General features: G+C 36.0%; 2 protein-coding genes and 1 non-coding gene across 3 annotated transcripts in view; 2 read left to right on the forward strand and 1 right to left on the reverse strand.

Moving 5' to 3' along the window:
- Nucleotides 1–147: 147 nt before the first annotated feature.
- Nucleotides 148–9,469, reverse strand: LOC120328839 (uromodulin-like 1). Its single transcript, XM_039395384.2, has 11 exons — nucleotides 9,326–9,469; nucleotides 5,830–5,975; nucleotides 5,075–5,288; nucleotides 4,370–4,498; nucleotides 3,907–4,103; nucleotides 3,681–3,821; nucleotides 3,202–3,318; nucleotides 2,373–2,506; nucleotides 1,783–1,951; nucleotides 1,045–1,189; nucleotides 148–594 (listed from the first exon to the last, which is right to left on the reverse strand). Exons 1-11 carry the CDS (start codon nucleotides 9,375–9,377, stop codon nucleotides 434–436), a joined length of 1,605 nt encoding a protein of 534 aa, XP_039251318.2. The 5' UTR covers nucleotides 9,378–9,469; the 3' UTR covers nucleotides 148–433.
- A 3,852-nt stretch (nucleotides 9,470–13,321) lies between these two features.
- On the forward strand, nucleotides 13,322–13,394 carry Trnar-ucg (transfer RNA arginine (anticodon UCG)). Its single transcript has one exon. It is a non-coding gene; the product is annotated as a tRNA-Arg (tRNA).
- Nucleotides 13,395–13,637: 243 nt separating this feature from the next.
- Nucleotides 13,638–27,774, forward strand: part of LOC120328681 (uncharacterized) — a 29,348-nt gene continuing 15,211 nt past the window's right edge. Inside the window, exons 1-20 of the mRNA XM_078114189.1 lie at nucleotides 13,638–13,902; nucleotides 14,086–14,250; nucleotides 14,330–14,482; nucleotides 16,096–16,326; nucleotides 16,664–16,770; nucleotides 16,930–17,081; nucleotides 17,290–17,431; nucleotides 17,816–17,970; nucleotides 19,025–19,278; nucleotides 19,458–19,588; nucleotides 20,054–20,165; nucleotides 20,494–20,615; nucleotides 21,505–21,719; nucleotides 22,501–22,700; nucleotides 23,145–23,259; nucleotides 23,564–23,725; nucleotides 24,689–24,812; nucleotides 25,531–25,699; nucleotides 26,339–26,515; nucleotides 27,444–27,590. Of these exons, the coding sequence (XP_077970315.1) occupies nucleotides 13,690–13,902; nucleotides 14,086–14,250; nucleotides 14,330–14,482; nucleotides 16,096–16,326; nucleotides 16,664–16,770; nucleotides 16,930–17,081; nucleotides 17,290–17,431; nucleotides 17,816–17,970; nucleotides 19,025–19,278; nucleotides 19,458–19,588; nucleotides 20,054–20,165; nucleotides 20,494–20,615; nucleotides 21,505–21,719; nucleotides 22,501–22,700; nucleotides 23,145–23,259; nucleotides 23,564–23,725; nucleotides 24,689–24,812; nucleotides 25,531–25,699; nucleotides 26,339–26,515; nucleotides 27,444–27,590 (3,246 nt within the window). The 5' untranslated portion in view covers nucleotides 13,638–13,689. The remainder of the gene's footprint in view (nucleotides 13,903–14,085; nucleotides 14,251–14,329; nucleotides 14,483–16,095; nucleotides 16,327–16,663; nucleotides 16,771–16,929; nucleotides 17,082–17,289; nucleotides 17,432–17,815; nucleotides 17,971–19,024; nucleotides 19,279–19,457; nucleotides 19,589–20,053; nucleotides 20,166–20,493; nucleotides 20,616–21,504; nucleotides 21,720–22,500; nucleotides 22,701–23,144; nucleotides 23,260–23,563; nucleotides 23,726–24,688; nucleotides 24,813–25,530; nucleotides 25,700–26,338; nucleotides 26,516–27,443; nucleotides 27,591–27,774) is intronic.

The raw sequence follows: 27,774 nt of genomic DNA on the forward strand, positions 1-27,774 counted from the left end.
CGATTTTCAGGGGGGCTGAACATTGTTAAAATGTAATTGCTTTTTATAGGCAATATAATCTTTATAGAGAATTATTAGTTGTTTTGTTAGAAAAATAGTATTTTCCGACTTAGGCCTATGTTCAAGGGTTTCGAAGACTTATGTTTCGAAAGCAAGTACACCTCCACCGTATAAAATGAACCGGTATCTGCGGTTGTATTTCCCACTGCATCACTGAAACCAACCAATCAAGTTTTCTATCTTGATAATGATCACACTCATATATTTTAGCAGACATAATACATGAGAGCATTTGAAATTCAAGTATGAATATGTATGAAACAAGTATTGGTTGGTAACAAGTCACCTGAGTCGCCAATAGTTGCTTCAATTACATGTTTGCAAAGTTACAAGTGAAAGTCAGAAAGCAAATTTAGGACATTTGTTGTTTGTGTCATTCGTATCCGAAATTATCCTCTTCAAGGCTTTGTATTTTCAACCCGACGACAGATTTCATTGGTGCAGCATTTCGTTTGATTGCGAGGCATGCGATGATGCACAGCGACACCACGAGTAGAAACACAAGGGACATTGTGACAGCCCAGAATCGAACGTCTAAATGCAGAAATAGCACTCTTGAATTTGAAATTATAAACAGAGCATTTGACGGAAGTTCAGTATTGTATAACATTTGATTAGAGATTACGTAATAGCATGAAAAATAGGTGGAAAACAAGCTGTTACGATATTTGATTCTGCGCCTATATATTGTGATGATGGTGCATTCTATTACACAGCGATTGTACAACAGGCGTGACAGTGACACCTACCAAAATGTCACAGAGGCTCTCCACAGTAACCTTTTTAATAGAAAATGAGCCTAATTAAATCTATAATAAGATTGTTATACTGTTGGACATGGTAGCAGGCTCGGTCGCCTCTTCAATCACGGCTTATAATTTGTGTGATCATAACTAATATAAACTATTCAGTTAATTAATAGTGAGAGACATGGATTTGGGCATTTTCATGCAGAATATCATTTTTGTAACCATAACAACGTACCTATTATTTCATCTTCCACACGATAGAGAGGCCCAACAGTCTTGTTATGTACTTTTGTTTCTTCTGAAGTTTCTCGTCTTTGTCGATATAGCGATACGTAAGAGTAATCGCTATAAATAGAACGCCTTCTTCGGCTGTCGCAAGTCTAAAAAATTTGAATGAACATCATTTTTGGTGCAAGAAATAAAGAAAGTTAAGATTGGACTAATTTAGTTAAGAAAAAAATGAGGTAATTCTTCCGCCTTGTTCCTATTAAAAATAGCCAATATATTAAAGTGTTTGTGATGTAATATGAAAGTGTCCACCATCTTTTTGATCTGTAGCTATGGAAAGAAAGATTTTGCAGTCACTCGATGTTTACGCCCAAACCGCTAACAAAATAAGTCCAGGTTCCACACAATTGTAATATTGTAACATACTCCTTCTATACATTACGGAAAATTCATACATACTCTCGACTTTCGGTATTTTTTGATACATGTTGGAATTTGATACATCATGTTAGGATTAAATATTAAATTTAGTCGTTAGGCTATATTAATGTCGATCATGAAAGCAGAATTGCCGAATTTGGCAAATGTAGCTATTTATATTTTAACCTTTTTGCGTCTCATGACAGTAGCCTGTTCTCTTTTAACGATAGGTCATTGAACATTGGACATTGGTAAAGAAAGAAATAATCTTATAATAAAACCGGCTGATAACAGTTTTTGGAAATTTCTGCGTCTGGATACTCACTGGTCTGCAAGAATTTCCGTCAGCAGTGGAACAAACGACTATGCGACAATGAATGTATGTTGTACTGGCATCAACAAATTTGAAAACTTGAACACTGAAACTTGATTTGCCAATGCCACCGTTACTGAATACATTAACTGTACCTCTAACAGCAGATGCATCTTTACACCTGAAAAATACAACTTTGATTTCATTGCCAGTAGCGAGAACATCTCCTTTAATACCTGTCTGTAAACGGCCTATATAAAAGTGTCGAGAAATAAAAGAAATTTATGAAACAAAAGGTCATAGCAACGATAGGTGAGCAAAAAAATTATATTTCAATTCAAGATTCATAAACTTATATGGCGATTGCTATGATTGAAAAGTAAGAATGACATGCGATATAATTATAATTGCTACTCAATAAAACTTCAAAACCAAACATCCAAACGTTTGCTAATCAGAAGTGGAATGAATAACATAAATCCATAAACAACGATGATAAGTTTTTCGGTTTAATGAACATTTGACAAATTTATTTTCTAGAATTCTTTCTAATACAATCGCATACATACATATTTATATATATATATATATTCACTTATTACCCGTCCTTGATAATATCATAATGTATTGAATCATTGATTGTAGAAGTTGGTGTTGCCCAACATCTGTCAAGTACAACGGCAAGGATTGTGTCTTTAGAGTTCAATTCCGCTTGCAAATACAAAGTATCCGATGTCTGCAAATAAAAATAATCAAGTTATTGAATGTATAGGCGCAGTATAGTCTATCGCGGTGATAACTGATCATTTTCGTGCCATGGATCTCCGTTATAATTCATGTATATATAACTGATAACCCCTTCCTTTCAATGAAAGTTGTTGAAAATGCTATCTGCCCATAAAAAACAGGCAACGGTCTTCATAAATCATAGAGTATTTATAAATCCAATCAATATATTCGTTTTTCAAGCCTTTCATTAGAAGTTTTGACTCGTTAAACAACTCATCTATCTCGTAAATTAGAAAAGCATAGTCAATAGTTCAGACGAGCCCTAAATTAATTTTAAATATTATTTATCCGATTTGGGCCTGCAACCCGGGACAGGAACATCTTGTTATGCAATTGACCTTAGGTAATTCATCATGTATACTTTACGCTACAGGATACACAGAACTCAATGTCTTATATTTCCGGGGTTGATTCTGATACTTATCCCTTGAACAATTTGCAATAGCAATTTATAATTTGAGAGAGATTATGTTATAGATTAAAACCCTATTTTTATGCGCGTCATGTGTTGATTAACTCTAACCCCCGATGACAAATTTGGTTCCGAATGTTACCAAAAATTATTCATAGAACTTGTCGTAAATTAAGTGAAGCACCCCCAAAATTGTATGCATTCTGGTGAAATATGAGCACAATCAGTACCTTGAACTCGCGTTTCTTTTCTTCCACTTCAAATGAGGATGATTTGTACATTTTGAGATCGACGAAAAACTTTCCTTCACCGGCAGTTGACGAAATGTTGATCGAAGATACCTCGCCCTGTAATGCACCGAAAGAGCAAAATATGGATGTATATCCATGGACCATGGTACCGGTATGTTTGAACGATATATACATTTTATATTTTAAGATATTTCTATATTTTGTCAAAAAATGTGTGAATATCAAACTCAATTCAACTGTTAATGAACATTTTAACATAGACCGATGTTTACTAACTGCGACGAAATCGTTTCATGTAAATTGATACGTTCCATATATTTATATATATATAAATACACTGCAAGGTTGTTTTGTTAAGTAGACTTGGTTGTCCGTCACGTTGCTATAGTTTATTCCAAGTGCATACGTACAAACTTATAAATACAAAGATTTAAAGACAACAAAAAAAGTGAATTTACCTCGAATGACATGGAAGTTGTGATATTCTTTGGATAACTACAACTAAAGGGAATAGACAATTCGGAACCTGTCATAATAATGGCTGTTGATTTCGGTTTGTTGCTGAGAACATTGGAGTAAGTCACGTGAGTAGTATTGTCCTGGAATAAAATTGGATTGGCAAAAGTTTAAGTAATCACACATCCCCAAACGATGCCAAGTACTTAATCTGTTCCTAATACTTACCTTCCTAATACTCCCACAACTTGCTAAATCTTTGGTGATGGCAAATTCGTATTCATTTGAGGTAGAGTTGAGAAAACCGGCACAACTTTCGTTCTGTAACCGAAGATCACTCAGTCGAATTGATAGACTTTTTGCGTATTTATATTTGAGTCTCATTTCCATCTTGTCGGATTCGCAATTCACCGATACTGGAGTAACTAAGAAAATCAAAAGTAAGCATTTCACAAAGTGTCGAGGTAGGCCGTGTAATACAGTAGCCTACTGGGAAATCACAGACAATCACGCGATCTCACAAAAACATGCGGTGGTGAAAAGAAAGTGGAAGTGATGAATGGGGAATTGTAAGCGGTTACTCTAAATTTTCACTTTATTCTTCGGAAGAAGTTGCTCAGGTCTGGGTGATGTCCTGTATAAAGATAGATAGCAATATGATTCGACAGAACCGTATATTGTTATATCTTACCGCATATTGTCCCGTTGCCTGATTGGTCGAAATATTCAGCAGAGCAGTTACAAATAAAACTGCCTACAGTATTGACACATTTGGCAAATTCACTGCATTCTGTTGAAGTCTCTTGACATTCATTCAAATCTGCATAAGAAAACAGCACGAAAGGAATCGAAAAAAATCTTTACATTCAATATTTCTAGATGAGTTTATTCGGCAGCTACAATTTTTAATAAGCGCCAGCATATTGAGTCAACATTCACCACTATCCTGAAATCTCACGATGAACAAAAACCTACAAACTTCGAGCTTCGATTTCCGAATTGGAAACGAAGTGTTGTGGAGAAAACAGAAAAATTTGGTAAATATATTATTAAGTAATCATTCATATCACCAATTTGTTATACTCGGCGGAAGGTCGTTGTAACCAAGCAGCAGTAAAAGTGATCTGCTAAGTGCTAGTGAACAGTTGGTTCACACGCGACCAAGTGACCCAAAGCTTGGCTTACTCCGCACGAGATGATGTTCATGATGATGACCTTACTATCAGAATAAAAATTCAGATATCAATCTGCACCCCTGTATAGAATACATACTAGCCTGACTTGTTGTAACAGACTAACCGTCGGACCACTGCAAAGGTTGGTTGATTTATGCAGTGGCCAGTGGAACAAAACCTACATACAGTTGATAAATATATAATATGGAGTTCCGAATTACCTTCAATTTGACTAGACGAGAACTTCCCAATAGTAGAATCCTCGGTGGCACTTCTGGCTGCTTCCAACAATTGCCTAACCGTCATGGACGTCCCATCAATCACCAAAATAAAAACTACATTAACACTCCCACTCGTGAAATTTTTGACCTCGGCGGTTACTTTAGCGAAAGGATACCGTTTCTTCTGTAATTCGCTCTTGATTTCACCAACCAACTATAATGTTGATAAAAATTCTTAATAATCAACTGTAGTGCAATATCTAAATTTTGAATGAATTAATATCCAAAAATGTAGGTTAGCCTGAAATGAAAAGCAGAGGACGAAAAGGATAGTACGAGATAAGTCTTAGTTACATTTTATGTATAACATGGAAAAATTTTGTAGTTTTACGACGGAATTGATCTTCAGTGATTGTCTTAAATATTATTATATTTAGATCCATCGTTTTCACAAACTCTATGGTCTGTAAATCGATAATTTTCATGCATATCTCACATACTCAGCCAGACGTCAGCCTTGTACCACTATAGTTACCCCTCGCAATAAGCTTGCATTTTGGTATAGATACCTGGGATGAAAATCTACGTATATGTTTTACATAGTATGACGTAGAATGTTGACCAAATTGACGAAACGCTTGAAAGTATTTGAATTCACTACCGCCTTGTTATAGCCAGTAGCTTTGAAATCCATGATGATTTAACAGAAAATAAACTTAAAAATTTGCAATACGGTAATTAGAAAAAGAACTTACTTCGTCCTCGAATGAATCTTTCAGAGACATGTAAACCTGCGACTGTGGATCGTTCAATTCTGAAGTGAAGGTCTCTTTCAGAAGACGAACTTTTCCAGTGAAAGAAATCGATTTCAAATTGTCTTCTTCTCCACTCTGTGCCATCACTGTTGTAATCACAAAATACTTACATAATTGATTTGTTTTATTGTGGAAAACTGCATATGGCAGAATTTTGAACGACGAAGAATTTAATGAAAATTTTCCTGGCAATTTATGATTCTACAATATTTTACAATTGCCGAAAATAGAAGATGTTTGTGATGGTGAAATAAGAGTAAGAGGCAGTTTAGAGACACATAGTACTCTGATGGAACGTTCTGATAAATTGCTTCAATGGTTGTTGCTATCTGGGAGACCGTTGTTGTTGTTGTTGTTGCGAAAAATTCGCTCTTACATGGAAACTAATGAACTAGCTAATTTCAAATTTTCTTTTCCTAAAGTATTGTTTGTCCGCTTTTCTTATTGCCAAACCCGCCGTTGTCAGGCCCTCGTAACATATTTGAACAATATCCTGTATCGTAGTTACATTGGTAGCACTTCTTCGTCATCGTGAAATGAAATTACAATTTTTTGAGTATTATTTTGAAGATATATATAAAACATTTTTCCACGTTTCCCATATTTTTCCTAAATACGTTTTCTCTACAGGTCATTTGTTGAATGTTGATTCAGTTAAGGAGTAGGCAAATATTCGATTAATCAAGCACTTTAAAATTGTAAAGACAGCATGATCATTCATCAAGTTGAAATAATAATCTTATTCGAAAAAACCGCATACACGTTACATCATGAATCTATTATCGATGTTATTGTGATGTTGGTGAATTTATAGAATAGAAAGCATATTAACTTTATCGTTTGTTAGAATATGAATCCCGTACTGAAGTGTTAAGATTTGAGAAAAGGTTGTTGGTTTTACCCAAACACATGCATAGTTTACAAAACTAACTGTACACTCTGTACAAAATAAACGATTGACAATTCTGTTTTGTGATGATACCAAAATAAGACAATATGTTGTACACGTGAGTGAAAATATCTTACACAAAAGTTGGGCAATTATCTACATACCCCTATTATATTTGTAGTCTGAAGTAAGTGGGCGGAAGAAATATAGGGGGATTTCCTATTAATACTTTTTTAGGTTTTAATCAAACAAAAAGTTTTCGCCTCCTGTAATCTGAATGAATATGTTTTTACAGTTATTCTTCATTTTGCGGTAACCTATCTCTGATTGCTGCCACACACGTTGTTTACCGTTAATCGTCTTTCATGCTAAAACGTCCAGTGAAGATTAAAAATAATGTGTCCTCGATGGGGTCCCAAGATTGTTATGTAATATCACTCAAACGCAATGAAATAGTTTATACAAGAGTGGCACTCGTTTTATTTAATATATAATGTAATGATAAAGATATGTATATGATCGCTCAAAGTAAAACTAACGTTTTTCAAACCCTTTTAAAAAAATTCTGTTTGTCCTTTGTTGTCATAACCACAAAAACACAAAGCCAGTCATTGTATGCTGCCTACTGAAAAACACTACCATTTTATATATATATCTCCCAAACCGATTATATTTAAATTGGGTAAATTTAACTGGGGATGAAATAGTATACGTACTTGATATTTGTAAACATTTAGACTAGAATGCGCGACATTGCCTATTTTGTTTTGTCTCATTTCCGTTCACTCACAAATCACAATGTTCAACGCGATTTGAAGTGTAACGATGTTACTGACTGTAAATGTGTGTATATAGAAAAATATTTTAGAATTCGACATGTGTAATAATCGTAAGAATTCTGTGTCATACCATTGGTCGATGAACTTCACTTAAACTTCTTGCTGAATATTTATTTCATGCCAAAAATGAGCTACGGATTACACTTCAAACATCACGCCATGCACCCCGAATGTCAAGATGGTTTGAAGACTTGATGCGTTTCATTTGATTTTTGAAGCTCGTCCCAGCCTCCCATTGTCACTCACGCTCGCTGGTGAATATACTTTGCCCATTATAATGAGAGTAAATGTGTGAATAACGTTTCAAATCTTATGGCATAGTTTTCGCTAAAGGTTTTCGACTGTACAAAATCTCTATATCACACATGGGCAAAGTACGGCCCGCGGCCGAATACGGCCCGTTGTGTTACTCAATCTACCCCGCCTGGTGCTGCTACAGCCAAACTGAAATCATATTTTGATATTTTAGCTAAAAATAACTCAAGGAATTTGTTGAGATTGCGGTTAATTTAGTTTCGACACGAAGCGTATTGTTTTCCACCTTTGCTTTGTAATACTGTACATAAAATATAATGTAACTTCTTACGTCACACTTTTATGGCCCGCCAGTCTGAGTGGGCAAAATTTTTGGCTCCTCGTTTAAAAACCGTGCCCACCCCAGCTCTATATCCCCTTGCCCAGAGCTTAGTGTGAAAACGAACTAACGATAAAAAAAAATGGACTATATACAGAAGGAAGGAATAAGTTAATATAATTTTGACTGAATAATGTATTAAAAACAGATGAGCACCATTAGTACGTATCTTCGTATACTGAGTTGTATTTAGCATCATCCACTCAACATAACTTGCTATTACAATTCAGATAACTTATTAAAGTTGTGTATTTTATCAGAGATAAGTTTATAAACAAGAGAAAGTCGTTACAGGTGCGACCGCATATGTGGCATATTTTGTGGACTAAATAGTTGAAAATGTATCAATTCAATTTTGTTATTTTACGACCAATCGCCGCGGTTGAGCGGTTGTACATGCTAGACCATATATGATAATATCGTTGTTTTTCTCGAAAGCTTTGTATTACTGAACGTTAGTCACAAAAGCGATCAAAACACCATAATGGACGTTATGAACGCCGTGCCAGAACAGACTGCTGTGTCGTTTTTGATAAATACCAATAGCATCCAATAAACATTTTTTGAGCATTCATCATTTTCTCTCTATGTTTTAAAAAGATATTGAAGCGTCTATCGAAAATCATGATCTCATTCCTATACGCGGTTCTTAGTGTATGAATCAACAAATAATTAATCGTCGGAACGGATTATATATACTAGTTATGAAAACCGGAAATAAAAAATTTGGCAATGGCGCGATTGGGGCCGGCATTTCCAAATATGTGATATTGAAATTAAATCGAATTACGGAAACACATATTTGCCAATTACAATTACACCAGTGAACAAATATAAAATAGGTATTCTCCATCAAACTTTTTAAATCAAAATATTACGATATTCGGGAAAGAATGTAGATTGTTATTTCATATAAAGAACACCGGTCTATAAACGCCAAACATTTTATTGACCTTGCAATAAAAAAAATGTTTTGAGAACCACGGAATGCAAATTTATCCAATGCTAATATGCCAGAAATTTTATTCAAATTTGATACATAGTTAAAATATTTGATTATGATTCCAAACTTACCGTCGATGCATGCAGTGGATGCCAAAAGTAACACTGCTGCCAAGTACATCATGTCTTTGCCTTTGCAAGAAAATCTTCTTCGTTTTTGCCTATTCAATAAATTCTTCTTCCGACTTGGATATATCTTGCACAAAATTGTAATTGATGCACGCCGCCCACAAAATCAAGTGAATCGTTTCTCCGATGGAATCTTCTTTTTGTCGAAAATGTTGATGGTTTTCTCACAACGTTTCTGTTATTATTAGCCATTGTGTTTTGGATTTTTAATAAGAATCTCACTTTTGGTGATTTTCGTTTATATGTTTCGCATTTCAGTGAGGAATTTTAATATACTCGATTTTATGGCGGTTTGAGGAATTCGCTACTCTCTTTCTCTCATATTCAAATAAATAAAATGCCATCATAATACTTAAAAAAATATTCAGTGAAATATACTGGCAATAATTTTTAATCGATTTTAGGGCCAAGTATTCAGTTATTTGAAACTAAGCTCATTTACTGTATAGGATGATTAATAATTCGGTTAATTCAAAATACGTTTTGAGATTTGAGGATCGGGTCTTATTCAGTGAAGAAGTACATTTTTGTAAGATGTTTACTCGCATTTCGGTTCTAACATGTCTAATCATTCGCAAAACTGAAAGCATGTAACTATTCGCAGTTGAAATGACTGAAATCAATCCATATATTCACTAATTCCGAAACTATAAATTAGTTAAAGGAAAATCTTCTAAACAGTAAATTAGTCGTGGAAGATGATCTTCTTCGAATAGCAAACTAAGCTAATGGCAATATTATACGCCGGTGCATTGTAATCCTATCTGATATCTCAGAATGTCGGGATTTTCTCTATTCGAGATTGGAGGTTGAAGCCAGAATATTTTGTATACATTTTAAAATTGACATTGTCTACCAAAATAGATAAAGCAAATGAAAATTTCCAGACACCCAGATATATTGCGACTGACTTTCGCTTGGCAAGTTTAATCTTGTTTGGCAGTTTCGTCGCTTCTCGCCACGCATTATCTGCAGTGGTTCCTTGTCGTTCGTGTGTATCTCTGTTTTATGTTAGCTGGGACTTAATGTCTCGTTATATATCCATCAGCCCATTATCAGACTGATTATTGACATTACATAACTGCCATTACCTATTTCGCAGGCTTGTCCATGGGGCATATTTTCCTGTCCTATTCCCATCCCATAGCAAAAATGCCTGTCCCATCCCATGGTATTCCCATTTGAATAAAATTCATTAAAAATTGTTGAATTTAGGTTAAGCGTCTACTAAATAGGACTACATGTACGAAGAGACACGCAACACAACAAAGTTAACTTTATATTCATAACTATTAGTATTATGCATGTGTCCATCAGCCCCTTCACAAAGTATATTGTTAAGGCTGAATATATTTTGCTCTTTATAACTAACAAGATAGCTATGCTCAAATATATGGACACGAAATCCATAACGAAATGTTTTACCATCATTTCCCTGAAAATCATACGGTTTTCGTGTTCATGGGAAATACAAATGTGTGCTGTCCCATCCCATCCCGTGTGACGTTCCTCATGGACAAGCCTGCCAATTTGTAATGTAGAATTTGAGCAAGTTATGATTAAATTGGTTGATTTGGGGTTCCACACAGCATTCGTCGCAACGCGTATTCGAATGATTTTCCAATTAGATATTTCAATCGCCTGCATTTGTCAGTACATATACTTGGAAAATAAGTTACACTTTCCACTAGGCATACAACAATATGTCAGTAAATAGGAATATATTACTCAATACTGGTACAAATTGGGTTAAAATTAATAAAAAATAAATAAAAAGTCAATATTCATTTTAATTGAATTTACATGTACATATAACAAAGTTTTAATAGCAATACAATCGGGTATTCAATAATTCAACCTGTGTTGGAGATGAGTTCAATAACGGGATAGTCAACGAAATTATGTGACGTTGTTGTGATAGTTGTTTGTGATAGTTGTGATAGATGTCAGATAGCTGTGATAGTGATTGTTGCTTGTGATTCTCAGTTCGAAATTAATCTCGGATTTCGACATTTAGTTCATGTGCTTGGCTGGTAAGTCGATAGTGCGAAGCAATGACTTATTGCTTTCAATTTATTCAATCCTGTGCGCCGTTCTCAGTAGTTCTTCGAGTTGCATGATGGGTAAAAACAACGACCCGGAAGTACAAGCCTGAGATTAATTAAATCCCGCACATTTTTATCCCTAATCTGCTACATCAATCCATAATTCTGTGTGAACTGTGGAGTAGACGATGTCACAAATATATATATAGCCTATAGCGTGCTGTGATGCACAATATCATGCTGCTTTCATATGGTTTGGAAAAGACATCGGCGGTGTTTCGCTTTTTATGTATGATAAATAAACCTCTGATATGACTATTGAATTGCTCTACTGGCACTGCCGGATGTACGCTAAACTCGTATTCAAAGGTGATGTTCCTTTCTTCTCTCCAGCTAATTAAAAAACAACAGTTATATATATATACATGATTACTGATAATATACATGTAATCATTTTTCGGGGAGTTGCCGATCTAAATTTTGATCATGTGTGTAACTATAAACCAATGCCTGAGAAACTAACCATTAAGCGCTTTTTTATTTCTGGCATATGCAGGTTTGGTAATTTAAATTTTGTGTGTTGTAACCCATTGCCCGAGAATTTTAATTGCTTTAGGTTTATTCATTTCTGGCTTATGCAAGTTTCGTGCCTAAAACAATGCTAGTTGGTAAATAACGTACACAATAAATTTTCGAAATCGCCATTCACACAAGTCGTTCATACTAGAGATGTACTGGTGTATTGGTATCGGCCATGTATCGGCCGATATTCCCGATATATTTACCTTTTTGATATGATCCAGAATGTTTTAAAAGATAAGTTGGAATACTACTTTTTAATTTATTTTTTTTGTCTGGAGAGATCGTGAGCTATGAGCCATACATGTCCCCACCCCCGCGAGAGGTGTATAGGATTCACGTGTTTTTAGCTATTTATCAGCCAAACTGGTTCAAATATTTTGGCTATTTTCGCTGTCAAATTTTTATATTGACATTTTTAATAATACATAGTAATTATGAAAAAAATGTATCAACCCAGCACATAACAAAAAGCAACTAAGCGCCCAGTTTCAAATCATACAGTGGAATTGGGGTCCTTATAAACAGCACCTGGACTTTTGGCACGGATATAAATTCTGACTGTTTGTCGTCAAGTACGAGTGTCATTTAGTCCATCGACATCGATAAACTAAATTCCAACACAATTACCCCTCTACGCAGGTATTAATTTTAATTTTGTTTAACTACACAATTACTTTATAGATATATATATATTGATATGACCGCCTGGCCCTAGAACCAGGGGTGGGCAACCCCTGGCATGCGTGCCAAACTTGGCACGCGAGACCATTTATTTGGCACGCAAGTGAGGCCTCGGAAACGAGATCATTCTCCTACAGATAAAGAGTTTCAAGACTCTGAATTATCTGATGAAACTAGGTGTTCGTTAATTCGTTATCGTTTGTTAACAATACGTTATTTATTTAAACTCTTTTTGTCCTTTCATGACATATGGCTACAATTCAATCAGTTATCTTAATCAGTTAAAGCAAACACCAAACATTAATTTCATATTATGTGATATATCTTTTTTTTCGATCTGAAATAATGTGTACTATGTATGAACAACGCTCAAAGGCCATTGTTTCCACCCGTCTGCCCTACACAGCACACCTAATTAAGTAATAATTACATAGTATCGGTATCGGAATATCGTTAATATCGGCCTCTTTGTAGTATCGGCATTGGTATCGGCGTTTTAGCTGGTATCGGTATCGGCGACAAAAGTGGTATCGATACATCTCCAGTTCATACAGCATTCGCGACATTCGAACAAGATTACAAAACGAGAGACAGAAATTAAGAAAGTTATGTCGAAGCCCGTCGCGCTGTCGGCCTCATGGCCTAATGGATAAGGCGTCTGACTTCGAATCAGAAGATTGAGGGTTCGAGTCCCTCTGGGGTCGTGTTCCCTGTTTGACTTTCTTGCACATTTCAATTTCCTATCTTATTTTAATAAAGACAGTTTTTCAACAGTTTCATCGTTCAACTTTTCAAAATTATGTTTTTGAATCGAAATGAGTGATAATGATCGTAGCTTTAGAAAATATCATACAGGATTTAAAAGACCAGCCAATATTATAATGTTAGTGTGACGTCACAAGCAACAAGCAAAATGATAAATCTTCTTCAACAGCTGTAATTTTAGTTAGCTTATTGAGCATATCATGTCGTGAGTAGGTTTATTTGGGTATCATTAATATGGAGGTTAACTCGTCAAAATCTGCGACTAGTATTGATGAAAGAACTCGACGAAACTACACAATGATGGTTCCTTGTCTGAAGAGAACCTGTTTATCCGCAGAGAGTGCCTTGACCGGACGGCCAAATGTGGAAGATGTTCCCTTGTGTGCTAAGTTGCCTATGATTCCTGGAAATAAACTACTGTTGTACACAACAAATCTTTGCGAAAAGGTTCGTAATTTGTTTGTAAAAATATATATTTCAAAGATTATGTAGTTATACGCCAGACAATTAATGGCAATGCTAAGGTCTTTGTTCTACCGGAATCTGAAATAAGAATCGGAGCCATGTGTTGTTCGACATTCTGCCTTAATGTAGCCATATTTTCTTTCTTGAATATGACTTACCACACAGCTTCACCGTCCGTCCTGCGACTTCGATAGAACTTATCCAAGTGACGTATACGTTAGTAATGAATATAGATGTTTGCATGATCCACATTTGAGAAGTTTTTTTCTTGATCGACCTGCGATGAGAAGAAGACTACGAAAAAATAATTATATCACTCCGGAACAAAAGGTGAACAATCGTTGTAATCAGTTTTGTAGTTATTCTAAATGACGACAACACTTCAGACTATTTCCCACATTTTTTGTAGGTTATTTGTTCACTTCGAGAATATAACCTGTATCGCCAGTACCTGAAACATCTCAGTATTGAATATTTGAATAAGAAATATCTAGAGCAATATGAAAAAGAACGTCAGAAAAATAAAGAAGAGGCAGCTCGGACAATTGAAGAAAAGAAAAATGTAAGTATAAATCTCGACCCTAATGATGCAATAAGTATTAAACCTATTGGAAATTCATGATTATATAATTTAAAGTATATAAAATACATACCGAAGTAAAATTCAAAATGAAAATTCGTTGCGGTCATTTATCTTAAACATGTACCCTTACCCAATGTCCTCAGCGAATCCAGAGAATTTTGATACACCAATGTTTTAATAGGCCACGAAGCCCGCCCTAAAGCAGTGCTTGGTTTTACCCACATTTGCTTGATATCAGGAAGTCAGTAATAGGGCCCGACCGATATATCGGCCTTGTTTTTCGTAAATTTCGAACTATCGGTATCGGCTAATTTTACCGATAGTTATCGGCCAATTACGTGACTGCCGAAGTGTTAAAATTGCGCCGGGAAAGCAGTTTTATCGCTTGCTCATCGGGAGCGGTTCAACCTAATCTTCTTTTTCTTGACTATTTTCATTTCTCCTTTATCAAAAAGCATTCTCTCGCCTTCATTTTGCGGTAGAATTTTTTTCTCCTGGTGCCCGGTGGCAAGAAAATAGCCATTTCATGCATGGTCGTAACCTAAAAGTTTTTATCGGTAATGACTTTCTGAGAAAGTACACAAAGCGAAAAAGGCAATTTAGCATCGTAGAAAACGCTAGTTCTATAAATGGAATCGATTTGGAGCTGTTGAGTTAGTAATCAAAGGAACATGGTACAAGCAGCTCAGGGCTGAAACAGGTATTGTTGAATCCTTATGATGGTGATACCTTCTTTCAATGGAATTTCTCATGATGGCAGTACTTTGTATTATCCATCTATTTACCAAACCAAATAATTGCCTTCTTGCATTTGGATGGCTGTTGTACAGTAACAATATTATAGTCATCAAATAAAAATTTCATCAAACTAGTTCCGATTTTGTTCAATGCAATTTTGAATTTCTTGAGCAACAGTTTTATCTATATTTTTGGTTGTTATCATTTTGCTGAAAATTACACACAAAAAAAACAACATGATAATAGGATTAAAATAGCATCTACGAGCTTTGCATTGAAACTGAATCCATCAGAATCAAGTAAATTCCGTATTGAAAGTCTGTGCAATGTTCAACTCTCAACAGTTTCCGAAACCCTGATTTTGGAGTCCTCTAATTTTTTTGACAGTTCATAGAGGCGTGTTATCTGCTATTATAATTCTGAAAACATAGTTAAAGAAAATATCAGCTGTAGGTTTGGTGTAACTGCACATACGTTATCGCAACATTGAAGGGGAAGCCTTAATAGAGACAGATTCAGGATTGCGCAATATATATGGTTTGATTCGACAAAAATATTCGATTCGAATCGAAAAAATATTCAATATGGAAAGAGAATACCCTCATTTGAATAACAATAAAAATATAATAGAATTCGATCAACGTTTTGTTATGGATTTCATTCCTTTTGCAAGAAAAACACAGAATTCTCAGAGTCTTGTTTGCTACTTGTATCCATCTATTTATGCGAGGAAACATCGGTATCGTTACCGGCTTATCGGTCTAGTTTTAGAAAACTATCGGTATCGGGATCGGTTTAAAAATGCAGTATCGGTCTGGCCCTACTCAGTAATACTCTGCATGTATTAACTTTAGGATGTTGACAATCCAATAACAGTAAGGATAGAGAAGGCACGTAAAATCCGAATGGCTATAGAAAAAGAACTTGAGGGTAAAAAGAGAGAAGTTTTGAGGGAATCACAAATCTATAAAGAAAGGAGAGCCAGAGAGAAGAGAGAAGAACGTATGCTGAGAATTTTGAACGAGGAAATGAGAGAAAGAGAAAGAGAAAATATAAAACATCAGAAGGCAGCAAAAGAAATCGAAGTGAGTAATCTCCATTCCAGAACAACGGTTGAAACAAGCCTTTTTTACCTAAAATTGCTATAGGCACTGGCAGATTTATGAGCGAATTTACCAATCAAGACACTTGGATGAAACAATACAGGGATATGTATCATATGCTATCTTCAAGGTACAGCCTCTCAGACGGAAGACGATTTGTTCCAATATACTTAGCCCAACCCGTATACGGCCTTTTCTTTCAAAATTCAGTACATTTTGGAATGTTTCATTATTGAATAAGAAATAGAAGAACGAATAAAACATTCGTTTCAATGCCGCCCAATTCGGAACCAATTCTCTATTTTCTTGATATATTTAGAACATATGTATGAGGGAGGCACTGTTGGATTGGAAACATAAAGAAGACCTGAAGCGAAGGAAATTGTTTGAAGAAAAGTTGAAAAAAGAACGGAAACACAAAGAAAGGTTATAAAGTGTAGAAAAATTTCACCTTTGCATATCTTCGTCCCAATGAATCCGAAGTGTTGAAATTATATCATGGAACAGCATATGACGTTTTTCATTTGTCCACGTCTGACGTACTTTTCTGATATATAGTTTTACTACAAAAAAACACTTTTTCAGAATCCTGATAACGAATTATGAAAAAAAGAAACAGTTTCACCATCTCAAAATGATCGAGTTGAAAAGGATACTTTTCGATGAAGAAACAAGACGAAAAGCGAGGGTTTCTCGTTGGGAGAAATATTTTACAAGAAAACAGAAAGCTCTATCTGGTAAATCTTGTTCGATCTCACGTAAACTTCAACCTTCATTCGTCCGACTAATTAATTTAAAATAAATTTGTATTATGCTTGGACTGTCCGCAATAACAAACCATCAATACGATTTTTCATCTAATTTTCTAACAATAGAATTAAAAATAACCTGTTTCGCGTTTATCATCATATGGCGGTATGTGGTGACCATACATAATGTATTCAGCCGCCCTGGAAGATTTAAAAAAGAGAGAAGCAAAAGCTAGAGAACAAGAGAGAAAAATATTGGATGAAAGATTAAAAGCTAGGGGGTGGACGGGCATAGCATGCAGACCGAAGAAACCTACATCGATAGATGGGCAAAGAAGGTATACTTACGATTGAGTTTTCAATTTTGACTAACACTTTTTAGTGGTGCCCTCTACATTACACATTGTCTCACAAATTCAATTCGCCTATTTGTTACTAACGTGACATATCGATTGTATCATTTACCATGGCTTGGTCGAAGAATTTATATATTTAATTAAGACAAATAATTGGAGGAAGTCAAAAATTGTTTTGATGAATAAAAAAAAATTGAAACGGGCATATATAAATAACACCAATTCTACAAAAATACAAGTATTGCCTACGGATTATATTTACTTAGTAGATCATAGCATTTAGTGCAAGGTAAAAGCAATCCAGTATGAGGTCAAAAACATCGCGAAATCTGAGTTCCTTCTTGGTAATTTGTTATTTATGTTTAGTCTTTCCGAATCGGCCATTTACAAAGTTGGCGATGGAAGTAAAATGGCGAAAGCCGATCTTGTTCGTCAACTTAGTGCAATGGGATTTCATAACGTCATGATGACGCCTGACATATTGAAGGCGATGTGGAGCGTAAGCAACGAAAAACTACTGGGTATGGTTCACGAATGTATACAGTAATCGAATTTCTATAATATGATCTATCATCATTTGAATGATGGCCAAAATGCTTTGTTCGGATCTTCTGCGACGTAGTTAATTTAATGCATACGAAAAACACAAATAAATAGTAAGGAAATTTGCAATCATTATGTCTTGCATAAAGAATTAGCATCAAAGTGTCAAGTGTATATATATGCTTGATATTACCACGGAAATACTAATATGAATATAGGTGTTTTAAAACATGCCTTTCGCTAAGCATTCTTCCAACATTTACTGGCAAATTTGATTGATATGCGAGCAAACGAATCTCCAGCGCAAATGTTTTTTCGTGTATCTCCAAAATTGTGGTGTGGCAGTACTCCAGCCTACGGAGACAACGATGCGCCGCTGAGAGTTGATAGCATTAGTACGCAGGGTCATTATACTAAATAAACAAGCCAAATTTAGTTCACTTAATTATTATTGGAAAAAGAACTGTGTAATTCAGTCAAAAGCATATAAAATAATGTGTTTTCATGACTTTCATGACTGACCGTGAATTTTTATTGGTGTTTGCAACAGGGATTTAGAGGCAGTATGTGACCTTCTGAAGGATGTGCAGTCGACTTTTCCTTCAGATCTTCTTTAGTTTGGTGCCTATGCCTATCAAAGCCAATTAATTCCATTTTCTCAGTGCCTCTGTTGATATTCTGATATTATTTTAAATTACAGAAAATGGGTACAAGTAAGGTAATGTCCAGACTGCCTGACTACCGAACCACGGGTACCCTACTGGTATAGACTTTTGGTATAAGGTTATGAGGGTTCACCGGTACTGATACATAGCTTATTTAACCTATGGAACAGGTAAGTTGATAAGACGGCTTAATTTCAAGCACTTTGTACGCGCGTTAAAATGTCGTTCGTTTGAATTACCTTAGTATACCAAAAAAGTCATGCAATGTCCTAACGATACTGAAATCTACATTTTTGTGGAGCGCCGATATTATGTTCAAATTTTGCCTCGGTTTTATTATCAGACTCAAAATTTATTTACTATGCAGAGGATGCACGCTCATCTGGAGACGCCGTGCCAGTGAGGCGAACATTATCACAGCAGGCTCGACAATTCTGTGACGAACTGATGAAGCACGGCTACGCATCTGAGTACGTACGTCACGTCATTGAAATCGCCCATGAAATGGAAGAAACTTCACGCAATGTTGTCTCACAGGTTATCGACGTCAGTAAAAATGTTCTACTACCGATGCTTGAAGCGTACGAAGAAAAGACTGGAATCAACGTATCCACTGCGCAGGTATAAAACAGGTCTCACACCGAGTAACGCTAAGAATTTCTGTATTTGCAACGATAGTTCATTTGGGTTCATATTTGGTGAGTATAATCATTACATGTTTCACAAATTTGCTTTTGTAATATTGAAACAAGGAAACCCGAACGACAGAATCGATAAAAATCTCAATTTCTTATAATCAGATACCAGAAACCTTACACGATTTATGCTCTGGTGTTTTCGACGAAGAAGAAGATTTTCTTCCACAAATAGTTTCTTTCAACGATCTAGGAAGAGCAACTATGAGAGCGGGACAAAAAGATTCAAATGTTAGGTAAGCGAATAAATATGATATATTATCCCACAGACTAATCTGCAACCAGTCGTAGTATAACAAGTCTTGTTTCCCATTTTCATCAGTCTGATATATGTTTAGCTTTGTATCATTTGTCACGCTTTTTCTCTGCCTAAATTGAATGCTATCAGTTTGCACATTTACCGCGATTTCACTTTAATTTGGAACGCATTTATCTAATTAGAAAACATCAGCTGCACTAAAAATCACACTATTTTTTTTACCTTGCGCTGAAATAATTTTTCGGCTTTCTATATGATTTTGCATATTTTTTCATACTCAGCTTTTCAACTTTTTTGCGTGAAACGCGGCGAAGTATAGTTTCTTGATAGATCGAAAAATAAGGCATCTGAATGCTGTCCCAGGCCGGAGAATCTATTCAAATATAACGACTAGATGCCGTTCTTATGTTCTTTAATCCTTACTGTTATATTCAATTCATAGGTTCGTTGTGTCGAACACGGATTTACCTTTAGAGTTGAAAGGTCACCGCAATCGACCACCGACTCCTAAGAGGCGAGTGAAGTTCTCAGATGACTCTCCTGATGAATCACTGGTATGTTTTATGCTGCTACTTATGTCTAATTGCCAATGATTGTTTCAAGGCGGGAAATAAACATTTGAATTAAAGTATCATAGGAAGTATTAGGTTGGATGAGAGTGCTGTAATTCAAATCCTCGTGAAGTTAAAATCTAGTAACATTTTCCGAATATGCGTAATATGTTTGTTGTTGTCTTCCTACCTATATTTTAATGAAACTTTGTCCAGATTTAATAGTAATGCTCTTGTAGATTCATATATAGATATATATATATATTACGTAGTCATATAAATTGAGTTGAGTTGCAGTGGAACATTCGTTTTAAATTTTTATGTATTTCAGAGTGATTTGGACATTAGCGGAGACACTCACGTAGTACTTGAGCAGACTATCAACAAATTATCAGAAAAAATAGTCAGAGAAGTTTTTGTCAATTGCAATCTTATTCAGCCTGACATGACAAGGTAAGAAAATGTACTAAAACCCCACAAGGCATTGATCACTGTTTACTCCTGGCTTCTAGTTGTTAACAAGTTGAATGATTGCTGACAGAGGATTATTGCTACCAGACTCATGCACAGTACACAGAGAACATAAATAGTAAATCTAATGGACTGAATATCATTGCCTCTCACCCCCCCCCCCCCCCCCCCTTTCCCTGGTTACGACTATGTGTGTTACACTTAATCTAATATAGAACCGATGAGGAATTTGGAAAGCCATTGAGCATCGTCCCAGGGCTGCGGCTGGAAGTGCCAAGCCTACCAGCACCCCGGGTATAGGGTGTAATGAAGCATCTTTCTTGATTTACTTACCATCGTTATGCATGGTCGCTGTTTTTTTGCTGATTCTTCGGACCTCAATCGGCGGGGCCCGAACTCACGTTTCTCTAAGTTTATTCATTACCAATCTTAAATAGGATAGGATTTACATATTTATCCCTGGAGAGAGGGAAGCCGATAAGACGGCTTAACCATATGGCAAACAACGGCCTCTCGTCAGGTTACTATTTCATGTCGGGTATGGGATTAGTTGGTTATTTGCTTTCGGAAGCATGAACTTGATGATGGAGGAAGCCGGTTATGTAAACCACCCTGCGACGACGAGGAGTTCAGCAATCCTCTCGCACATAACCATCCTTGCATGGGGCTCGAACCTGCGAACCCACGCAGATAAATCAGTGGGACGGTGGCGAGCGTATTCTTAACGCTTAGCACGATGAGCCACATTGCCGCGCACCGCACGCTTTCGTCGCTCCACACGGCCGGATATTACTTTATTATTCTTAGCATCCTCCCAGTTTTTTGAATTATAAAAAGTTTCTCATGAAATTGATCATCTTCTCACTTACAGAGAAGAAATGCAAGAACGTATTAACGAAGTGGCAAAATCTATTCTTGACGACGTTTTAATTTTCGGAATAAACAATGTAGAAACCAAGAATGAAGTAGTCGAATCCAGTGTTGAATCTGTTAGCGACGACTCAGGGCATTCATTAGAAGAAAAAATCAGTCATCTTGCTCGTCAACTCATCAACGGCGTCATTTGGGAAGCCAAAGAACCAAGAGGTGATTCTGATTCTGGTATTCAAGTATAGGAATAGCCTTTCATAAAAGTTGATAAATTCAGTTAGTGCCTAAGGTATATGCAGTAATGACGAATATTCAATAATTAGGCCGCAATGTAAGTAATCAATCAAACAATAAAGAAACTCAGTGACGTCGGTAATCCAATTTTTTTCTAAAGTCTTGAGATAGTGGTTTTTAATCGGCTTTTCGGAGCCAATGACGCTTTTGACGAACTTGTCAAAAGTACTCGTCCAAAGGCCACACTTTTTCAAAAGACGGATGCGCCCTCAGATGAGTGTATGTAACAACATTCTCCCGAAGGACTTTCACATGAACACTATTGTGAAACTTGACAATGTTTCTTATGTAATAGTGAAAAAACGAACACTAAAGTGTTTAGAAGTGTAATAACATTTTTATTCATATGAGCTCGATCTTGTGTTATCATGTATTTTGCTAGACCACGTTGGCGGGTATTTTCGTTTTCATTTTTTGAACGCTTGTGAACTTGGGGTGATGCTGTCATCGTCACACAACCAGGACAATCTCCAAATGTTTCCCTTCAGTTGTCGTCGAATAGTGTATAATGCGAAGTAGGGAAGTATATATAAAAATATAAATGCTCAACATTAAGGGGAAATTTATTTATTTCCTATATTTTAAATTTCAATACTTTGAACTCGCATGACATGCCTACGTAATGAATACAGTCTGTGATCTCCTATACTTATTTTCAAGTCACTAACCTTATTATCATGACGTGCTTTTTATTTGTTTACAGATGTAGATTCGACTCGATCGTCTTCTGGAAGTTCTTTCGTATCTACAGGGTCAAGTATGAGCGTTTTAGCTCTCCGTGTTGTCAGGTCCATTCTAGGAACTGTTGACCCGAACACTGGAAAGTCGATTAAAGAGCACACAACATCTTGCGAAAGCCTTCAAGATAAAGTTGCAAAATTATCTGCCTTAGTTGTGGAAGAGGTGCGCATCGTATAATATTTTTGAAAGAGCGTTAAATATATTCTAAAACTGATAGACCAGCTGCCATTAAAGCAAAATCGTGTTTTTGTATTCGAGTTTCCTTTCCAACTCAATTTTTTGGCCACATAGTTGTACGCTCGACCATTTTTCTTCAGTGCTAAAATTAGGCCCTTGTTCCAGCAAGCTTATTCCAGTTAAGATCATTCCATTGATGACATTAATGTTTTTTTGTTATAGGGACCGGAGGATAATAACCTCAATGACAATAATAATTCATATATCATCATTTGCTATCAAACTCCATGCCATAAATGCCATTTCTGCTCCCAAAGATTTTTTCGCGGGTAAAGTCAAGACTAATATGCAATACCCTGAGCACTTCGATCACGTAACCTGTATAACAACTTTTTTTTCTTGTAATAATTTATATTGCCCCCTTCACAGGTTATCAAAGAAAAGCGAAAGCAAACTGGAGTAAATGTTGATTCGAACGGATATGCTGAACTAGAAGAAAAAATATCGAAACTTGCTCTCAATATTGTGACGTCAACAATAGAAGGTATTCGACAAATAATAGTACTAAGTGTCTGTTTAACTAAATTTTTACGTTTTGATCGTCCCTCATCCTTCATTAAAGTCAATTCGAAGATAAAGAGTCATTAAAACTTGGTTTACAAGTTACACTCTCATAGATTACAAAACATAGCCAACTGGGTTTAGATATATATAACATTGAACATACATCGCTTCGTTTGATATAAAAAAAAAACTAGAATTCTAAGAGTGTATATTGTCGCGAATAATAGTAACAAATATTATCTTGTAATTACCTTATCAATCAAAATATAAATTTTACTTGACAGGAAAGCGTCCTCATTCAACATCATCCACATCTTCATTATGCAGCGCCGAACTGGAAGAAAGGGTTATTGAATTATCAGCTCACATCGTAGGAGGAATCATATCCTTGAAAAAAATCCTTCCAAAAGACGGCAGACGCAGGGAATCATCAGATATCAAACCTAGTAAGTAATATTTCAAATCATATTATCAAGTTAGAGTATAGGAAAGCCTCAACTGCGTCACCATGAGTTTAATACCATTTTGTGCCTTTGTGCGGATTCCGGTTCGGTATAGGTTATAGTGAGAAATAGAGGTGGCCTCAACAGCCATTTGGATTGCCTCCTCCGTGAAAGACTATACTATACAGCTGCCATAAGACAACTAAGATAAGACGGCGGGCATTACCTGAGACAGAATCTATTCTCGGTTTTGATACATTCAAACAATTGTTCGGTTTGTTCGTGCGAACCCGTTCTTGGAATGTTGTTGCTATCAGCGAACCACAGCGGACGACAAGAGTTCTATTTGACGTTTCGAATGTTATGTATTGATTTATATATATATATATCGTAGTAAAGCGTGCTATGTTAATGTAGCTTATGTAGTGGACAAACATGCGTTTTACGAAATGAGGAAATCAGTTGTTAGTACGTTAGAAAAACTGTTATTACGATTTTGAATCACATCACTGCGAACAACCATTTATTTTAGGGGTGTGCAACCTATAATACATAAATGCCAGATACAAATAACTGGGTAAAACCGCGGGCTGCAACTTTATTTAACATAGGCTTTCTAGTAGTCACACAAGTTTCGGTTATTGATCTTATGACATGCGTTGTTCGCTTCGCACAAGCTAGCTGTTAGGCCATTGTAACGTCATAGGCATAGATAATAAAATGGACTCAGGTATAGACTTTGCAACGCAAAGAGATTGGAATTACTCGCACATACCAGATTAAACTAAATTAAAAAGCTCATTTCGTGGGCCGCACACAATTCAAAATTGGCACTTCTTCGCGGGCCACACAATTATTCTTGTGGGCCGCATTTTGCCTGTGGGCCGCAGGTTGCACACTCCTGATCTAGTTTACCATTTAGTTTGATGGCAATATCACTTGCTGATTTATCTTGTACTGTTGAAGGTAATAGTGTTGAACGTGTCCTCAGAGAAATATTCAACTTGGACGCATTAGCAAATGCACCAACGAATGTTCTTCAGAGAGTTACGGAAAGAGATGTTCGGAGATTATCTGATGATATTGCAAGGTACTTACTTTATTGATGCAATAGAAATAGAGACGTGTAAATATTTAACATGGTTTCTATGTCCGCCAAAACGACGAAGGATACTCCGTTAAGTTGGCATTTTCACCTCAGACCGCAATCGGCATGTAAGTATACAGTAGTTTGAAACGAACTTGCTTTTCAGACGTAAATCCGATTCAACACCAAAATAAATTTTCTTACATATTTGAATCTCTGAAACGACAATCATTTATGAATAAATATGACTTCTGTTGCAACAAAATGCTGGGTTAAATTGTTTGTGTGTTCGTTTAATTAATTAAATTACAAATCGAAACCGGAACTGGATAGAGCCGACGTGATTTTGAGATTTAGAGTTTATTTGCTGGCGTGAAATCGTTTTTAAAATCGGAATCGTAAATTAAAAAAATTGGGAGCTAACCTTGGGACATTCAAATTAGTGAAACGTTAGATTCGAAGACTAAAAATTTCTTAGTCATATTTCGTAGTAGTACCAAAGTGGTGATCTAGAATCAAATCAAAAATTTTTCAACTTGATGTCGAAGCTGACAGTTTTGCTACCGGAAGTCGGATGAACGTATTCTCCAATCTGGTTCCTTGGTGAATAGCCAGTTACGATTTCCCATTCCCAAATTAATGTTTTTCTCATTTGATTTGCCAACTTTTAATGTACGTTGCGAAGCTTGCATAGTAATAACATTTCGCTGTTACATTTCAGACGACTTGTACCTCCCAGAGATGACTCCTCTGCTATGTCATCGGGAATGAGCAAACTAGCTGAAGCCCTAACCGGGGAAGCTATGGCAAAATTAATGGATAGTAATGAAAGTACCGTAGGGTCGTCTATGTCCAACGCAGTAACTGCTCTAGCAGACACTATTGTCGTGGTAAACTTTTATGTTATTTCTAATACATATTCTTCATTTGGATAGATACGAAATCTTTTCAAGCGTTGTGTAAATTCTAATCTTAACTGAATCAAAAATGAAAATCAAACGATATTTTCTTAATTAGACAACAACCAACTTTGTTGTAGTGGGAATGGAGTGAATTGTTTTCACCTAGAGCAGAGTTTTGGACACGAAGTGTACATTTTTATTCGAATTCGCGTGCTTTAAGTAGGACGGACACGAAACTGCCACGTGTTTCCATGCAATCGAATATATTTATTACACACTCTTGTGCTTTATGTATGGCGTCATGAATTTCTAAACACTGGATGCTAAGACTCCCTACGCAGACCCAACAAAGAACTAGAACTCACATCAGCGCATTATTGCATCAATCTTTCCTAGTAATATTGGCCATGAAAACACATTTTACCAGTCAAAGATTTCCACAGCGGCTGTTTGGTTGCGCAGATATAACTGTATTATAGCAAAATGCGGGTCACCGTTCTATTTTCTTATGCTCGAGAAGTAAGCGTAAGAGTAGACCACGCATTGCCTTATATATATATATATATATTACTTTAATGAAATTTTTGTTCTTAAAATATTAAAATGATGTTTGAATTGTACTCACAGGAAACACTGACTGACCAACAACTACTTTCTGATGAATCCAAATTGAGTTCGGCTATCAGTGAAATTGCACAAGTAATAACCGACAGTGCATTGGAAAGCAAACTCTCTTCCCAATCTGCCATAAGTTCTGGAGCTAGTAGACTAGCTGGGGCTGTCATTGGAGAAACAGTGAGCAATGTAAGACAATATAACTTTAGAATACTATTACTCAAATTAACTACGTATAGCCAACTATTTTTGAACTGGCTTTATATTCACAAACTCGGAAGAAAACTTCTCATTCACTCGATTTAATCATTTAAATGTTGGTTTCTAGAATTGTTATAACTGGGAAATTTATGTTTCGTATTTTTGACTTGGATCTGGTATATTTTATATCCCCTGTCAAGTTGTAATTTGCAAAACTAAGGCCCCAGCAGCAGTAGCGCACGGATTTATGGTCAAACCCACCATTTGAGTGGCCTCTCCGGTATGGGAAATTGGGGTGCTATATACACATCGGGTTTGATTTTTAGCCAGTTAGAAAAGACGTGTAACGCGAATGAAGCTCACTCTTTGGATGATTTCAAATGAGTCTAGCGCAAATGCAAAATGGTGATAAATGGGTACTCCCGCAGTATGTGTACCAGATCAGGGTTAAACCATAATTTTATTTCGATTTTCTTTATTTTAGTACCATTACGAGTTCGCGGACAGTCTGTGTATGCCAAGTGAATAAACTCCCTGCTCATAGGTTTCGGTCCCTTTGCAGAACTTGATGTAAAATAGGCGAACAAAATAAGTTACCTCCATATTGGTACACAGACTTCTGGAGCGGCGATAAATGTGCCCAAATTCGTGTTAAATTCGTCGTAAAGATTCCGGATTGAAAAGAGAGCCGTGGTTATATAAAGTGTTGAAAAGTATAACAAAGATTAATACAATCGAAATCGAAATAAAAGTAAAGAGAAAGGGGTGAAACAGATCACATGCACCGAAGCATATTGAAGCCAAATAAAATCTCTCGAGACCACAAAATGTTGACTAACCACGTTTAATATGACCTATATTTTGCCTATTTAGCAGATATAGCGACTTGAAACCTGGACTTTTAATATTATAACAGGCAATTGATCAGACGGTGAAAAGTTCGACTGAATCAGTTATCAATAGTGGAATAAGCGATCTTGCTGATACAACTGTAGATGAAACTGTACATCGGGCTTGTATCGTGGATAGTTCAACTAAATCTGCAATAAGTTCTGGTATAAAGGTTAGCATAAGTTCTAATAAGTGTGTGGGATTGACAGCAAGCCCTTGGATCCATTTGCCACAAATCACTTTCTCTTCAAATATCGTTTAAAATAAATATATTTGATCAAACTTGAGAGTGTACAGTAGGGGTTTTCGTGAATTCCTGTTGAATTACTGCCTATTTTGGAAATATTTATTCTTAC

The sequence above is a fragment of the Styela clava genome, chromosome 7 (genome assembly GCF_964204865.1).
Source record: "Styela clava chromosome 7, kaStyClav1.hap1.2, whole genome shotgun sequence".
Lineage (NCBI taxonomy): Eukaryota > Metazoa > Chordata > Ascidiacea > Stolidobranchia > Styelidae > Styela > Styela clava.

What these genes read in the sequence shown, in the direction of transcription:
- LOC120328839 (XM_039395384.2), bottom strand. Translation starts at nt 9,377, where the DNA reads ATGATGTACTTGGCAGCAGTGTTACTTTTGGCATCCACTGCATGCATC. An exon ending in CAACTTCCATGTCATTCGAG is followed by an intron (nt 3,319 to 3,680) that starts GTAAATTCACTT and finishes GGTGCATTACAG; the next exon opens with GGCGAGGTATCTTCGATCAA. An exon ending in AAAAGAAACGCGAGTTCAAG is followed by an intron (nt 2,507 to 3,201) that starts GTACTGATTGTG and finishes TTTTATTTGCAG; the next exon opens with ACATCGGATACTTTGTATTT.